This window comes from Podarcis bocagei (assembly GCF_964188305.1).
Source record: "Podarcis bocagei genome assembly, chromosome: 3".
Taxonomy (NCBI): Eukaryota; Metazoa; Chordata; class Lepidosauria; order Squamata; family Lacertidae; genus Podarcis; species Podarcis bocagei.
The window spans coordinates 53,095,603-53,112,514 of record NC_138127.1 but is presented as its reverse complement, the minus strand read 5'-3'; the positions used below and the strand labels follow the sequence as shown (position 1 = coordinate 53,112,514).

General features: G+C 38.5%; 1 protein-coding gene across 16 annotated transcripts in view; it reads left to right on the top strand.

The window, feature by feature from the left end:
- The window catches only part of SYNE1 (spectrin repeat containing nuclear envelope protein 1), a 285,408-nt gene that overhangs the window by 238,897 nt on the left and 29,599 nt on the right, over window positions 1–16,912 (top strand). For 15 of the 16 annotated variants that reach the window (XM_081187166.1, XM_081187171.1, XM_081187169.1 and 12 more), the window contains 6 exons: window positions 6,119–6,281; window positions 10,143–10,330; window positions 11,356–11,506; window positions 14,456–14,638; window positions 14,824–14,961; window positions 16,688–16,879. In XM_081187166.1, the coding sequence (XP_081043292.1) occupies window positions 6,119–6,281; window positions 10,143–10,330; window positions 11,356–11,506; window positions 14,456–14,638; window positions 14,824–14,961; window positions 16,688–16,879 (1,015 nt within the window). Of the gene's footprint in view, window positions 1–1,118; window positions 1,315–6,118; window positions 6,282–10,142; window positions 10,331–11,355; window positions 11,507–14,455; window positions 14,639–14,823; window positions 14,962–16,687; window positions 16,880–16,912 lie in introns of those variants that run through there. The other variant, XM_081187164.1, reaches the window with a different exon arrangement.

The window sequence follows — 16,912 nt, the reverse complement described above, 5'->3', positions numbered from 1 at the left end:
TTCCTGTCTCCCATTTTCCCCTCCTGCCCTGAATGCAAAAGTGCTCACCTTTGGCAAAGCAAAGTGAAAAGCAAAGAAGGCAGAGGATGGAACATAGGAACCTGCCTTATATGGAATCAGATCACTGTTCCATCTAGCCCAAAATTGTCTTCAATGCTGCATTCAGGTGCATAGCCTTAACCTCAACACTGCCGCCCTCCAGGTAAACAGCAGCAACATCGCTGCTAGGAGGCTGTTGCTTCGGCTCCACCATACCAGGTGATCTGTTCTTCCACACAGCACCCCTATAAATCATTCACTTTTCGTTTTAAAACTTCTTTCTTTGATATCACAGGAATCAATCAATAAGAATCAGCTATTTTAACATTTCAAACTTATTTCCCGGTTCAAATGAATATACTATTTCTAAAACCACCTTGTAAATCATTTGGTTGATTGGGTAGATAAAAATACATTCAGTAAAAATAAATAAATTTACTATGATTTCCCTCCCCCACAAAATAGAGTGTCCATGTCTATCATTTTAAAACACATTTTAAATTCCCTTGCTGTTAGTATAAGTGTTGCTTGTGTGCCTCTCCTTAATACCAATGAGACTTGCTTCACTAAGGCTGGTTTGTGCCCAAGTTTATTGATACTCATTCTTGGGGTGGGTGGGTTGCATAAAATCATTAAACAAGGAACGTGCTCAGTGCCAATTTCTTTTGTATCTTTACTCAAGCTGTAGTAATCTTAAACTTATTCTGAACTTAAACTTTTTCTCTTTTCCTTTCTCTTTTCATTTGTTTAATCCCTTGCCTCTTATAGTCCAGTAGGAATTCTGTCTCTTATAAAAAGAAATCACCCCGATATTACCCATAAAAACAAGGAAAGAAACACACAAGCCTCTGCTTTGTTTACAATAACCGGGCACATTTTCTCCTGGACTCTTGGACAGTTGAGTCTACAACTGTTCAGAGTCTGCAGTGGAGCCTTCCCCCCCTTCCCCCCCCCCCCATTCGTGGCCTACATTCCAGGAGATCACCCTGGCACATGTTGATGAATGTAAGTTTTATTTAGAAACATGACCACTTGTCACTGCTTGGGCTCATATTATCAGGCAGTGAGTTACTAACATTTGTTGGGAGTGTGAGCGTTTTGTGTGTGCACATGGTGCTCTGTGTGGCACACTCTTGAGAAGATTTTGGACTGAATGTTCTTAATTTTTGTGCTGGAAAGCTTAATGCTGGTGTTGGTGGATTTATGGGCCGTGAAGATGGCAGATGACCGCAGTGTGGATTCAGACCTCCCTGATTGCAATTGCGATGTGACAAGGCATGTGAACATTTTGATTCATTATTACTTTTTTCTTTTATGTGTTTCTTTTCCTATTTTAGACCTTTTCCATGTTGAGTAGGTGACTAAATGGGAGCTAAGCGCTGATAAACAGATCCTTACATTTTATAAAGCACAAATCTTTGCAGTTCTGGAATGAGCAAAATGAACTGGAAACAACCACCCTGCTCATCGGAGTGACTTGCTCAGTGAAACCGTACACCTAGTTTTACTGCCAGTTAAATGCAGGATCACAAACTACACATGAGCCATAGCAGAAAATGCATTTGACTTCACAGTCTTCCATGTGCTGTAAAGAAGGCACAGAAAAGGGCAGGCATGGAGACTGGTTTTACAGAAGTATTTCAAGCAGGATATACGCTCTGATCCTTGCTATCAGCATTCTGAATTTATCTTAAACCACCAAAGACACTCTAAATATTACCAGCAAGCTATACATAGCATTTTATGTGTTACTTATTTCCTAAGAGAATGTTATTATAAGTGAACATGTATCAGAGCTGCAATACAGCTTTCTCAGTCACTAGGAAATAGATTTATTTTCTTCTTTAAGTTCTAGATATATAGTTATATTTTCTGAATCCAACTTGCTTTTTTTCTAAAGATCTTAAGATCTGTATAGTTATACCTTGAAGAATTGAAATAAAGCTGGGGGAAAATCTGAAAAAACCTTACACTTCTTTTTTTAAAAAATTAAAAAACCATTACAAGTTATTATTAGAAGCCAGCTGTCTGGCTTAATCATGATTCTATGACTTCATGATACAATGTAGTGCACTTGAATAATAGTAGATGCATGTTCAGTATAAAAATACTTTAAGACATGTATTTGTCTAAAAAGAAATATCATAGTGTTTAATGGTACCAAAAAAAAATTCCCCACACATAAAAATGCCAGATTACTTAGGATTTAAACTAGTTATTGTAATGAAAATATAATGTTACTTTTAAAGTTACAGATATTTGTTAATGAAGAATAATGATCCTGGACAATTAGATTAGAAAGTGAGCAAGGTCAAATGGTTAAGATGTGGGCTGTAAGGAATGTACAGCAAGTCACAGGGGACTTACTGTACTTGTGTATCAGGCTTGCTAAATGTATATAACCTTGGTTAAACCTATCATGTGATGATTTCAAGCTGCTATTTTGAACATGAGCTCTCTGAATCAAGAGAAAGGACTTAGACCAAGCTTCTTAAAGCAGCATGCCCAGGGATTTTCAGGATTGCTGCAGGTTTTCCTAGAACACTGACTCCCAAGGATACTGCTGCATATTTACCTCAAAGGAGATAAAAGCTACTCTGTCTGCAGCTGTGCTGTGGTCTGTCTCTCACATACACACAACAAGAACTACATTCATTCCATTGTCTTTCATGACATTTTCCTGCACATCTATTTGAGTTAGTATGTGTCCTTGTTCCCACACAACTGTGTTTCCTAGATAACATGCATGCAAACAAATCCCGTAAGCCCTGATTCAAGCCAGAGAGCAAAACGGCTGGAGTAAGCCCATGGACACATGTTTATTTTCCATGTTGTTTGAAGCACAAATTATGTTGCTAGGTTTAGTCAAGGGATTTGCCATTTGATGAATGAAAAGCTATTGATAGCTCTGTCATGATTTCTACTTAATCTTCTCCAAACCCAAAGCGTGTGGATATATCTCAGACTTTGATTCTAAGCTTACCTAAGTCAAAGCAGGTTTACAATGTGAGGTTTTGGTTCAGTTGCTGGTGTTTAAAACTTAAAAGTGTTTATTTAATTCACACTTTCCTTCAGGCAGAGGTGGAAAGCTGCCTGGTATGTTGCCAGAAAAACATGCAAAAATGTCTAGAAGAGCACCCAAGTGTTTGCTTTCCCTGTTCCCTCCCCCCCCCCCCAAATATAGACATAAGGAAAATGCTGCAATTAGTCTCAATGCCTTCATTTGTTATCTTATTTTTACTTTTAATCTGTTTTCGGTATTGCTGTTTCATATATTAACCAACCAGCAAGGGGGAAATTGTGCCTTTTTTTCAATCCCTCTATAGATCTAAGTCCTTTTCTCTTCTGGAATCACTTTATTTTTATTTGAAGGTACAGTGCTTTTAGCTCCACCTGCAATTGTGCGAATTTGCACTGTGAATGCTTCACAATTACAGGGTGGGAATGCATGATTGTGACTTTTCTACCACTTTGCTTTTTAATTAAGACCATCTGTGAGCGTAGTAGGTAAGCCACACCCTTTCCATGCGACTGCGCAGCAGCAGCCCTAGGGTGTTCAGGCATTATGGGAAAACAATGCTTGGAGATCAGATTGGGACCTGTCAAGCTAAAGATTCTAAAAGCTGCACATGCACAGAGTGGACCTACGTATACCTTTTGGTTTAGGCTGTTCTCTCCTGACAGACTGGCACCTATTCCAGCACTTTGTGTCTGAAAAGGCAACTACAGTCATACCTCGGGTTACAGCCACTTCAGGTTGCGTTTTTTTGGGTTGTGGACCACCAAATCCAGAAGTACCGGAATGGGCTACTTCCGGATTTTGGTGGTCGTGCATGTGCCGAATCACAACCCGTGCGTGCGCAGACGCGGGTTGCGAACGTGCATCCCGCACGGATCACGTTTGCAACCCAAGCATCCACTGTATTGCATATACATTTTGGAATATGTTATATTCAGAGTGCAATATCCAAGGCTCACATTGGGGCAGGGGTGCGAGAGCCTTCAGTGAAATCCTATCTTCTGGGTACTCTCCCCACCACAACCATTTTAAACCAAATTATGCCTGCTATAGCCATCTAAACACAGGAGCCAATTGCTAGGGGCTGAGGTCCCTTTGCCCCCCTCCCCCAATAAAATATTTGAGGGGGTTGCCCAAAAATTAATGAGCATTCCCATTCAAATAGTGTGCATGCACCACACCTTGTGATCAATTATGAGGGGGGGGGTACCTCTTTCTTCTAAAACAGCTGCTACGGGACCTGTCAGAAAAGGTAGCAGGACCAGTTCCTTCTGCGCCCTGTAATTGAACACTGTAAAAACACTCTGGCATATCTTTTATTAGGAATCTGTTAATTAAAGGGAAGTTGTTTCCCATGGGGGGGGGGGAATCCATGTAAATCATCCATAAGTTTGTTCATTACTTTTCTTGTTTTGAAAAGAATTCCTTCATCTGCCTTCACTAATTTTCCTTGCTAGTCTTTTTCAAGGCTAATGGGGTGTAATTGTATGTAACATATTTTGCTTTAGAAATATTTGATAGATTTGCTGTCATGAAGAAAATGAAAGTTGTAAAATCAAAGTAAATACTTTGGGCGCATTTTGTGTGTCAGTGTGACAAATAGTACTTGGTTTTCTAAATGTAACTGGTTATGTTCTGCTTCTAGGTAGTATTTCTTTGAAAATCATTTAGCCTTCAGTTGACTATCACATTTATGTTGTGAGAAGAGCAGTTTGTTTATATAACACTCAGCCACTACCAGAATTTTGGGAAAAGTTTTATAAAGCACTTCTTTTATTTGTGTGTGTTTTAGAGTGTATATTATAAGAAATATATTGTTTTAAATTTAAATTTGAATGAGAGAAAAAAATACAATTTAATATAACATGCTGTAGCCCTTGGAAAACAAAGTGAATTTGTATTTAGTTGCTTATGAAAGTTACGTTCCAAAAGCAGACAAACAGAATTGTTAATTTTCTTGTTACGCACTAATGTACTTCTAACAAGGTTTCAGTAAAGGCCCCTGCAGGTTAGTAAATCTGTTCCTACTGAAGTTGACAAATGGCTGTTTGAATATGTGAACCAGCCACTTCTTTTCTCCACATGATCCTTTCCATCATGTGGAAGGTCCTGTGGAGAAGTATAAGTGCTGAAAGCCCACACCTGTTTTCTATGCAATCCTGTATGTGGGAGTAAAGAAGTACTTAATTGTACAGGGAAGAAAAAAGAAGCAAAATAAATTGGCCCAAAGATTTTTAGGGCCAAGTTTTTTTCTGTTTTACATTCAGCTTTTGTTTTGAGCTGTGCCAATGGTTCGTTGTGGATATAGCTTAACCACAAAAGACAATACACTGTTCTGCATCAATTATGTTGTTAGAGATTAAAATGTTGGCAAAAAATAGTGCAATCTTGGGTTGGGGAAAAATGCGATAGCCCCACATGAAAAGTTATGCACTGATTAAAGAGGTCTGGATTCCCCATAACAACTACACAGTTGTTGCACTAAGAAAAAATAACCAGAAAAATTCTGAATAATAGCTCATTTCTTTGTTAATCAAGATAAAAGTTAAGGTGGCTATTATCAACGGCAAACACTACTTGGACCAAAATGGGTACCAAGAAGTCTTTTCTTTCTCTTAACAGCACTGCATCTTGAAAGAACTACTTCTACAGTAAAAAGAGTAGTGCTACAGTAAAAAATAATGCTACAATTCACTCTTACATCTGAAAGCATTTTGTTATTGTGTTTAGTACTCCCAGTGTGTTCTGAGAACTGAGCTGTAGAGTCCAAGACTTCAGAAATAGGGTTTGTAGAGATACGTTTCAGATTTTTCTATGTATATTAATCTCACAAAAATGTTTTCCTACTTGGCAGTGCCTTCTGTATCAAGATGTGGTCATGAAATAAGATACATTTTGTTAAAAGTATAAGCCCTTGTTTATAATATTTGTACCTAAGAGCGTGGTGCTCAGATGTAAAAGCCCAACTACTTCTGTACAGAAAATTACGAGAATAAAGATGCTGTTTAACAATGCAGACTATTAAGTAACATACTCATGATCTTGCCTGTGATCCTGCAGGATGAAGAAGCTGAAGGAGACCCTGGTGGCAGTCCAGCAGCTGGATAAGAACATGAGCATCTTGAGATCTTGGCTTGCCCACATTGAGTCAGAATTGTCCAAGCCCATTGTCTATGAAACCTGTGATTCCGAGGAGATTCAAAGGAAACTAAATGAGCAGCAGGTAAAACAAAAATCTGAGGTAGAAGAACAAAAAAAAATCATGAAACACCCACACTCCCCATTGCACAAAGGTGAGAGTGATCCAAGTGTGGTACAGGCTTGGGCCTGCTGTATCCAGCTCAATATTGCAAGAGGGCAGTGAGAGGAAGATGCCCTTAAATTTCATGGCAGGTGATGCTTATAGCATTACTCTGATAGAGTCTTCTGCTGTCAACATGGAACTGCTCACTGACCCTACCAAATGAGGTAAGGCACTGTGATGTTATGTCCAGAATGTCAGCTTCTGCTGTAATTAGCTTTTCATTGTGTGGGAGTTTTGGAGTGGATTGCGAGGCACTGTTTACTGCCATAGACTTAGAGGAAGCCTTCTGTGTTTGTACACTGCAAGCATTATAAATGCCTGAGACTCTCCATACTTGGGGATGCCAAAAGATATGTTCATCGTTGGCTGTTTTTAAACATGTGCTATAATTCCTTTGCATGCAGGGTTGCATGAGCTATACAGAAATAATGTTTAACTTTCAAGCTTGTGCATAACCTGCAGAGCCATGAACACAGAACAAGAAGAATGAAGGGGGGGGGCTGAGCCATTGTTAAGATGTTGAGCATTCATTGTATTGTTTTTTGGTTATATGAATCTGTAGCCCTAAAAATGCCCTTTAGAGATCTCAACTCGCCATTTTACTTAATCATAAGGTTTTCTTCTTGTTTTTAAAATAATTTTCGGCATACCCCATTCTAAGTGCTTGCTTAGAAAAAAATCCATATAGGAGTCAAAGAATCATAGCTTTCTCACTACAACTGAAAAGCTACTTTTGGCAAGACCCAACTGTAGCTTTTACAATGTCTAAAGTGAAAAGGCTGAGCACAAATTTACTCATTACCTTTACACTGAGATAGATGGATTAGTCTATTTTGGGTCCACATCAGTTTTGCATATGACCATTCATAAGTCTGTGTTTCTACATTAATCTGCAGCTTTAAGAAAGTGTCCAAAGAAAAATGTGCATTTGGATTAGATAGATAGATATAGCTATATCACAAAATTTCTAAATGTATTTTGTCCTAAAGTTAAATGCAGTGTTTTGGGTATTTTCTTTAATAAAAGAACTGCAAAATTCAGAGGAATGCAAAATTTGATTCACACATTAGTCCAGGAGATGTTGCATTTTGCAAAGTTAACCCCCCCCCCCCAAAAAAAAGCCAGCATGGGCTGGCGGGGAGAGGGCAGGTCGTTCCATCTGGCAAGCAGAAATGCTTGGGCTGATAAGAATGATCGCCTTGGCATGATGTTGAATTCCACCCCTGGTGTCTTCCTGATAGAGCTCACTATATTGGAACTTTTCCAGTCAGTCTGCTTCTCCAAAGCATGTGTCTTCAGGAAACATGCCACAGGGCTAAGATTAATAGTGAAACCCTACCTAGAAAGTTAAATGGGCCTCACTTTCAGGTAAGTGTACATAGGATTGCAGCCTTGGGGTTTAAAGGCCAGAGACTGCCTACAATGAAATGTATGATGTAGATTTTGACTGGGGCATACAGGTACATATGGACACAAAATTACAGCACCTGGTTAATATCTAGTCACCTATGCAGATGTTTTTCATTTGGAAAAGATCACAAGAATACTGTATGTGCACATGCACAAAAAATAAGAAAAAAAAGCTTTAAATACGGAAAAATATAATACTCTGTAATACTATGAACTACGTTTCACTGAACTCAGTGAGACTTATTTCTGAGAAGGCCCCAGAAAAAGGATTGAACCATTAATATATTTTCTGTGGGGGTCATTCTTTACCCCAGAGGCATATATCTTGCAAATCCTGCAAGCTAGTGACTCTGCAGCTTTGCCCAGACACTAGTACTAATATATTCAAAGTAAAACTAGGTACCATTTATTCACAATTATACTCTGGCATAGCAATGTATCTAAAATGGGTTGAATTTGTACCCCACAGTCAAAGGGTACAGAGTTGAAACTAATGGACCTAACTTAGTCATCAGTTTCAGTGGCCTACTCTGAGCTTTTCTTTCTTTGACAATCACTCATGGCCGAGTAAAATTGCCTTCCATGAAAACATGTTTGTATTACTACTTAGAGCACTGCTCCTGGTGTTATATTTCCTGTTAGACACACACACACACACTATTCAAGGAATGGAAGAGAAGAAAGGGCATAGTTTGAAACATGGGAGGAAACTAAACGTTTTGGAGAAATGTAAACAAGGCAAAATGTTGTCAAGGAAGGAGTGTGAAATGTTACTGGAACTTCAGACTAAGTGACATCTTCTCACTGGAAACTTGTCCCATAGTTATAGCTATTCTTGCTTCACAAGAATAATTCCAGGGTTTAGAAATTTTCAGTAATCTGAGAATTGTTGTTGTACTGTTCAAGTTTAGTCCAGAAGGGATACTGTAAACTGTTGAATCACATGCTTAGGGTTAACTTCTTTTATGAGGATGATTCCATTGCCATATGACCCACCCACCCATCCATCCATTTAGTAATTTCCTTTTGTACTGCAGATATCACCATGTACTGTATACCACACATGCATCTCACACTAACCTTTTTATCTATTGAATTGTTTCCAGCCAAAGCTGGCCCTTGAGGAACACATACCATCCTGTATTTTACATTAGCCTGTATTTTAAAATAATATAGTCTATATTTATCCATATTCCTCCAAACAGGGATCATATGGGACCATGAAAGATGTATATATGGCACAACATAGCAGATACAACCCAGAAGGCACCATTGTTCACATCAGTAATTCTTGTCTGAGGCAACTCCTGTTGAAGTTAACAGAAGATGCACACTTGCACTGTTTTGTGAATTGTTACTAGATAATTTTCTAGATCAGTTAGGCTCTGATTTGATAAACAAAAATCAATATTTGTTAATCAAAAATGTTCACTAGTTATTAAAATTAAGCTACTTGCCTTTGTTGGCATATTAAATATTGTAAAACTTAGTTTAACATAACTCCCTTTAATTCCAGACTTTAAGGTTTGTATAAACTATGCTAACTACTTACCACAATAAGTTCCCAGCTGGTTAATGATAGAGAAATGACGATAAAGGCTAAACAAAGACAATTTTAGTTTTCAAATCAAGTCGTTGCAGGGAAGCACTTTGGGTGCTTTGAAGTGCCACTCAGTTGTCTGACAGCTGAAAGAGAAGTTACTCAGAAATTCAATTCATTTGATTGTATAAGGATTGTTATTTCATAATTCAGCAGAGAGGTTTAAGAGGATTTTCAGGGTTCAAAGAACTGCTCCTAGATACACTCAATATTAAATTGAAAGAAAGGAGTGCTTACTTTGTGTAATCCATAATATGTATATCAATGTTATCAGCATAACTTTTTCCTTCTTTTTAAGCAAAAATATTTGTGCTAATATAGCTAGTAATAGGACTAGGATAAATTGTGTTCGCTGAGCCCGTATTTTATACAGTCTGTATATGATGTTTGTTTGTCAATGAGTGGTGTGTTATGCCTAATAAAGGATTTTGAATTTGAATATAGCTAGTACAAAAGCCTTTGCTTTACTTTTACTTTAGAAGAACACAGGTGGGTAGGTGTGGTGACTGACTGCTTCCCTCTCCTCCCTAAATGTCACTATTTCAGTGGACCTTACTTTTCAGTACATGCATTTAGAATCTGAGTCAAAAACTGTTGGACAAGTTGATAACCACTCATCATAGAATGGCTTTTTTGTAATCAATTGCCAAATAGGCTGCTTTCATCCATTTCTGTTCCAAGTTTGCCTTGCTTGCTTCTGCTGCATATTTTTTTAAAGCTTGCCTCCTCTTTTGTCTAAGATGTTTACAAGCTCATCTGTTGACCTATAGGAGCTGCAAAGGGACATAGAGAAACATAGCACTGGAGTTGCATCTGTCCTCAACCTTTGTGAAGTTCTGCTCCATGACTGTGACGCCTGTGCCACTGAAACAGAATGTGACTCCATCCAGCAGGCCACACGGAACCTGGACCGAAGGTGGCGGAACATCTGTGCTATGTCAATGGAAAGGAGACTCAAGTAAGCGCTCAACCCAGAGAGTCCTCAGATGATTCTCAGTATTTCTTAGAATGGATGAAACCTTGTCAGTTCTGTATTCAACAGAGTACCCACTGCTGGATCTTGGCCCAAATCTTTGGGCTGGATCTAAACATAGAGTTGTGTGCATATAGTTCAAGCAATCTGATTGTGCATATATAGTTCAAGGAGTCTGTCACTGCTGCACATCCTAAAAACATATGTTTTGCATGCAAAAGATCTCAGGTTCAATCTCTAGCATATCCATTCAGGGCTGGGAAACACACTTCTCTAAAACCCAAGAGAGCCATTGCCAGGCAGTATAGACAATGCTGAGCTAGATGGGTGAATGATCTCTATATAAGGTAGTTTCCAACATCACAGTGAATGTTTTGGGGTGTTGGTTATTGTTTTTTAAACCCATTGATAAGTTTATCTCGATGACTATTTTATTTCCTTTGATGATTTACAATTTAATGCTGTGAGTCCCTGTATGATTAGTAATTTGCTATACTGCATGATGGACATACCAATTCATGTGCTAGTGAAAGGAAGCCTCCAGGATGTTTTGTCCCTTAAATTCAACATAGGGCAACTACCGAGAATTTAATGCACAGAGAAAGTTTCTTTTTGTGCTCAGAAATCATTAGAGAGCAGCTGTAGTTTGTAAAAGCAAGATTGCATTTCTGGACCTATTCTGCTCAGCACTTGGTTTACTGTACCCTTATTATAAACATCTTACAATTTTTATATGAATTCCAAATGAGAATTTGCCATGTATAAAGAGAAAAATCAACAGCCCACAGCTGTCTTGCTCCAGCTCAGCCAACGATTTTCATTGCTTGTTAATCAAACTTACTGTCAAGCTTTGGTTAAGAACCAGTTATTGTTCAGTACAACTGTTGTTTGCTTGGGCATGCTTAAGTTTGCAGCATGATTTCCCTGTTGCAGCTGGTGAAGTAAATGAGAAGTTGAAAAATCATTAAAGTGAATCACATCCTATCCTCATTTTTCATTTTCTGCTTCAGGATTGAAGAGACATGGAGACTGTGGCAAAAGTTCCTGGATGATTATTCTCGCTTTGAAGATTGGCTAAAAATTTCTGAAAGAACAGCTGCTTTCCCTAGTTCTTCTGGCGTACTGTACACGGTTGCTAAGGAAGAACTAAAGAAATTTGAGGTGACTTGTTACATTTGAAATATATTACCTTTTGAACCTATTACAGCAGTGAGCGTATTCTTGCCCTGTCAGAGAGCATGTTACTTGATAGGGAAGTTCTTTATTAATATAGAATGATTAATACTTTTGCAGCCATCTCATGAGAAATAATTGGCTAGAGACAAAGAAAGCTCACTCTTTCCATAATGCTATAGGCCTCAGTTTATTCTGCCCACCCACCCCTTCTCCTTTAGCACAGCTACAAGAAGGCAATAGGATATTTTCCCTTCTGTTTTTAACTCACTGTAGTTAATTCTTAAGTCCTAAACCAGACAAACTAGTTAGTGTTAACTCTGGGTTAAGTAAACAAGCTAGCTTCAAATCTGGTTAATACTGGCTTGTTTTCCTAAACTGCATTTCAACACCAACCATAGTCAATGGTTCCAGCCTAACAAGTATCCATGGTCAGTTGAAAATTGGAAACAAAACCTCCTAGTCTCATCCTTGAGAAAAGTGGCAAGAGGAGTGGGCACAAGGCTCATGCATGAATGCTAAATAGTGAGTTAGCAATATGTGTGAATGCAGCCATTGTTTCCAAATCTCCAAATCATTCTTTGAAGGAATGGGAATTTATCAAGAGTATTTAGTTACTGCTTAATTCAGGCAAACCATAGGTAATCTTTAACCTTCATACCAGTATTGGAAAACAGCTTCAAAATATAGGTTCTAATTCTGGTTTGGCAAGCATATGCAAACCATAGTTTGCCAATTTCAATGCAAGCAAGCTTTGCCTGAACCAGGAAGCAGCTAACTGGCTCTAATTGGCTCATTGGCATGATTTAGGGGACTGGAAATATTTCACGTGAACACTATGAGTTTTCTGATTGTACAATGTAGAGAACTGTTCAAAACATTACTTGCCATCCAATTTTACGCAAGTTTTTAATTTTTAAAAACTTGGTAATTTCCCACCATCCTTTCTTTTCTCTTTAATTTCATTTGCAAACTATTGCTATGCTCTTCCAAGTAGGACTTCATCATGCGAACACTCGTATGCATTATTAGGTTTGCAGGATGAGTAATCAATTTCTCTGCAGAAAAACGTTCTTCAAACTTTTCTTCTTACTCATTTCCTCTGCCCCTAACTCACTGAAGATTCATATATTTAATGATTTCCACTGAAACTCAACCAAGTATATTTATTAGCCTTTCTTATTAAAACTGGCTTGATTTCATCTTGAAGCTAGTGTCCTGTAATTTTTGTCTCATCTCCTTGTATTCTCACTGTTTCAAATCACTTTCCCCTTCCTACATGCTGAATTGTATAATTACTGTAGAAAAAAAATTAACTGGTCACTGAAAAGCTCCAAAAATAATTCTAGTTGGCTTTGGAACTTTTCTTTCATTCACTATTTCTACATTCTGTCACAGAATAAGGATTTAAGGTGACAAAAGGCAAAAGAAGGTGAGATTTCTGTAACAATTGTGTAGAAGTGGAACAGCATCATTTTCTGAAATGCCACCTTCTATATACAGTTTCTTAAAGGCACAGGAGCCTCTCCTTGTTTGTGAATCGTTACACCACAAGGTTTTTAAAAACCATACATTGGTCTTTTCTGTAGAGTTTGTATGTACCAAGAACCTAAATGGTTATCAAGATTGGTCTTGAGTTTCTCTGATTATGTCCTTAATGGTGCTTTTGGTTCATTATCAGGATGAGGATTCTAAAATTCTAGCTTAGCTGATGTGACGGTTCTCACTCATGCCATTGCCACTGGGGCTTCAGGCTTAAACACACTCACCTAGGAACAAGTCTAAATGACTTAATTCATTTGTGTGACTTAATTCATTTGTGTGACTGTGTGACTTAATTCTGAGAAGATATTTTTTGAACTTCACTGTAAACAAGGTTGCTAAAGTCAGTTTAGAAACATGTTCTTGTTAATACAGCACTGAGAGCTTGAAAGCATGTGCAGCTGTCCATCCTTTGAACAAAAGTTACTAACAGATTACATGGCAACTGTGGTTCACTAGACATAAGGGCTGCCTGTTATAAAATGTATTTGTGATACATTTAGAGACAGGTGCATTTTGTTTCTGTAAGAGAGATACTTTGCTGATCTTAACACATGTTTTGTTCCTCTGATTACCATTTCCATTGCATTTGAAAACTCTCTTCTCTTCTTTTCTCTTCGTTCTTTCTTACCTATCCACGTTTTTACATTCCACGTATTGACATTTAACCTGAGTTGTTAATTAATGGGAAGAATCATGTGGGGATTTTTGCTGCTTCAAAACTTTTAATAACTCAAGGAAAAACACCAAGCTACAGGACAACGGAAAAATTATGACTAGGATCTTTAGCCAATTTGTTGTAATGGAAAATTCATTCCCACTCCCAATGTTGATTTAGCACACCCAAACACACACACACACACACACACACACACACACACACACACACCATCTACTTAGTTTTCCAAGAGGATATTTTGTAGAATCACAAATGATTACTGCCCAACATCCTATCTCAGTCCTTGAATTCCCATAACAAAAAAGGTTTTGGTCATATGAGACTCACAAATGGAGAGACTGATGTTGTACTTAGGTCCTACTTGCAGGCTTCCCATAGGCATCTTATTGGCCATTTTGAAAACAGGATGCAACTCTAGATGTGCTTTTGGTCTCATCCAGTGACATCCCAGTATCACATGTGTTGTGTAGCTCTGGATTCACTTAAGGGAAAACTGAATTGATTTATTCTTAGTAGAATATGTAGCACCAATCAAAAGTCACTTCTTAAATTACCCCTTCATACATGCATGTAATATCCTTGATAGTAATTTCCATCTACAAAGATCTCTTCTCTTCTGTGGTCCTGTTGCCAAGGTCAGGGACAAGGAAAATACAAACCATGATTTACAGAGGCCAGTGCTCTAATAGGCTCTTTTGTTGCTGCTATTCTTGTAGGCTTTTCAGCGACAAGTTCATGAAAGCCTGACTCAGCTGGAACTGATTAACAAGCAGTACCGCCGCTTGGCCCGAGAGAACCGCACTGACTCTGCTTGCAGCCTCAAGCAGATGGTCCATGAAGGAAACCAGAGATGGGACAATTTACAAAAGCGAGTGACCTCCATCCTCCGCAGGCTTAAAGTATTTCTCCATTCGTAGCTCATTCCTTATGGTGGTATATTTTTGGATCAGGGGAAGGGGGGAGTTGCTGTTGAGAACATTGCAGTTTTATTAATTGATGTGGTAGTTGTAGTGGTTCTGTTTAAGTTATGTTTGATAAAGTTGAAGGCTATAAGCATTTAAATTAGGTTTATTTCCTTTTTTAGCATTTCATTGGTCAGCGTGAGGAGTTTGAGACGGCACGCGACAGCATTCTAGTATGGCTTACAGAGATGGATCTACAGTTAACCAACATTGAACATTTCTCAGAGTGTGATGTTCAGGCCAAGATAAAGCAGCTCAAGGTATAGAAATGCAACCTATAGGCACACAGTAACAAAACAAAACAAAAAACCCCAATAAGCACTTTACGCATTATTTAAAAGGTTTATTCGGAGCAAGTTTCATAAACATGAAAATGGAAAGGAAAGCACTAAGTGGGATTCTCAGCCCACACCAAGTAAATCAGTTCTGGCAAGCGAAAGCAAACAGATGACATCTGAAAGTTTAATTGTTTGTTCACGAGTTGCTTTTCTTTACCCATATTTAGAGAAGAGATGGAGAAATGCCCAGCACAAGTCACTGGGTTGTATCTAAAGTAGCACCAAGTAAGCCTTCTATCAGTGCAAGGATTTCCACTTGCCCAAGACCACTACTTCCCAAGCGTGCTCCCTAAATCTGTACTGGATTTACCCTCAACCCTCCACAGCAGATATGGGGAGGGGACAAGGTGCACACAAGGGAATAGAGAGGAGAAGGTCCCTTGGCACAAGTGAACATTTTTGAGCTGATGGGACATTTCGGTTGTATAGCACTCAAGCTTTGTCCTAACTAAAGATTCTCAGATGGAAGCAGCCTTATACTGCATCAGGCCATTGGTCCATCTAGTGCAGTATTCTCCACACTGAATATTTCCATCCCTACACAGAGATTCTGGGGATTGAACCTGGACCTTTTGTAAAGTATGTGTTCTGCCACTGAGCCACAGCCCTTCCCTTCCATGTCACAGTGGGAAACAGTAGATGGAGCAACGATTAAGGGTCCATCATCATTGCTTCTCTTGGTGGCAGTTGTGATTCCCCATACTCAGGAGTTCCTGGATTCAGGTCTTCTGCCAAATGTCTATTTTCCTATGATACTAGTGGCATGTTTTGTTTTGTTTTGAAGTCAAGTCGACCTATCACCTTATTTTGCATTCACTCTGCAGTGTAAAACAACTAAGGATACTTTTGTTCCAGGAATCAGGTCTGTGTGGTGAATATAGAACTGAATATAGACTCCCGACAGTAGATAGGATCACATCAGTCTTCTGTCTCAACTAATTATATCATTGGGCTATTGCTGAAGGCACCATGACTGAACAACTGTGTTGTAGATGGTGCCTCAAAAAACACATATATTTTGTTTATACTGATAACTCTTTAAATATTTTAAAATCTTGGTATGCACCTGAGTCTGAAAGAATTTAAATAAAGTGAAACTGTCACCAAATAACATAACAGATTAGGAATGCAGGATCTTTATGTGTTATTTCCAGGTGGTGTATAATAACAATATAAAATAGAATACAATATACATTATCTTTGTTGATTGGCTTCTTAAGCGGTTTGACAATGCAAAAGCATGGCTTGAGAATCTTTGTGTTCTTCCTTCTATTTTGTTTACCTATGGGATAATCAACTGCCTGGTCATCTGTGTGCTTGTTGTATACCAGGCTTCAGCAACCTGGTGCTCCCCAGATGTTTGGAATTACCACTTCCATTATCCCTAGCCAGTGCTGGCGGGGACTGATGGGAGTTGAAGTCCTGAGAGATCTGGAGAGCACTAGGTTACAGAAGACTGATCTAGATACTCTCCATAATATAAATGTTTTATAGATTTTCAGTAAATGTACTAGTTTAATGGTTATCTGAACTGTCTTGAAATATCTGTATTTAAATAGCAGGTGGTATAGTGATCATTTAATTAATATGTTTACTGGAAACATTTCACACACACCCCTTAAAATTTCATTATAACTATTATATGCAGGCCTTTCAGCAGGAGATATCATTGAACAACAACAAAATTGAACAGATCATTGCCCAGGGTGAGCAGCTGATAGAAAAAAGTGAGCCTCTGGATGCAGCTGTCATTGAAGAAGAGCTTGATGAGCTTCGGCGATACTGCCAGGAGGTCTTTGGCCGAGTTGAACGGTATCATAAAAAACTAATCCGCCTCCCGGTAAGTTTTTTTTTCACCATAAGCAATTGTTGA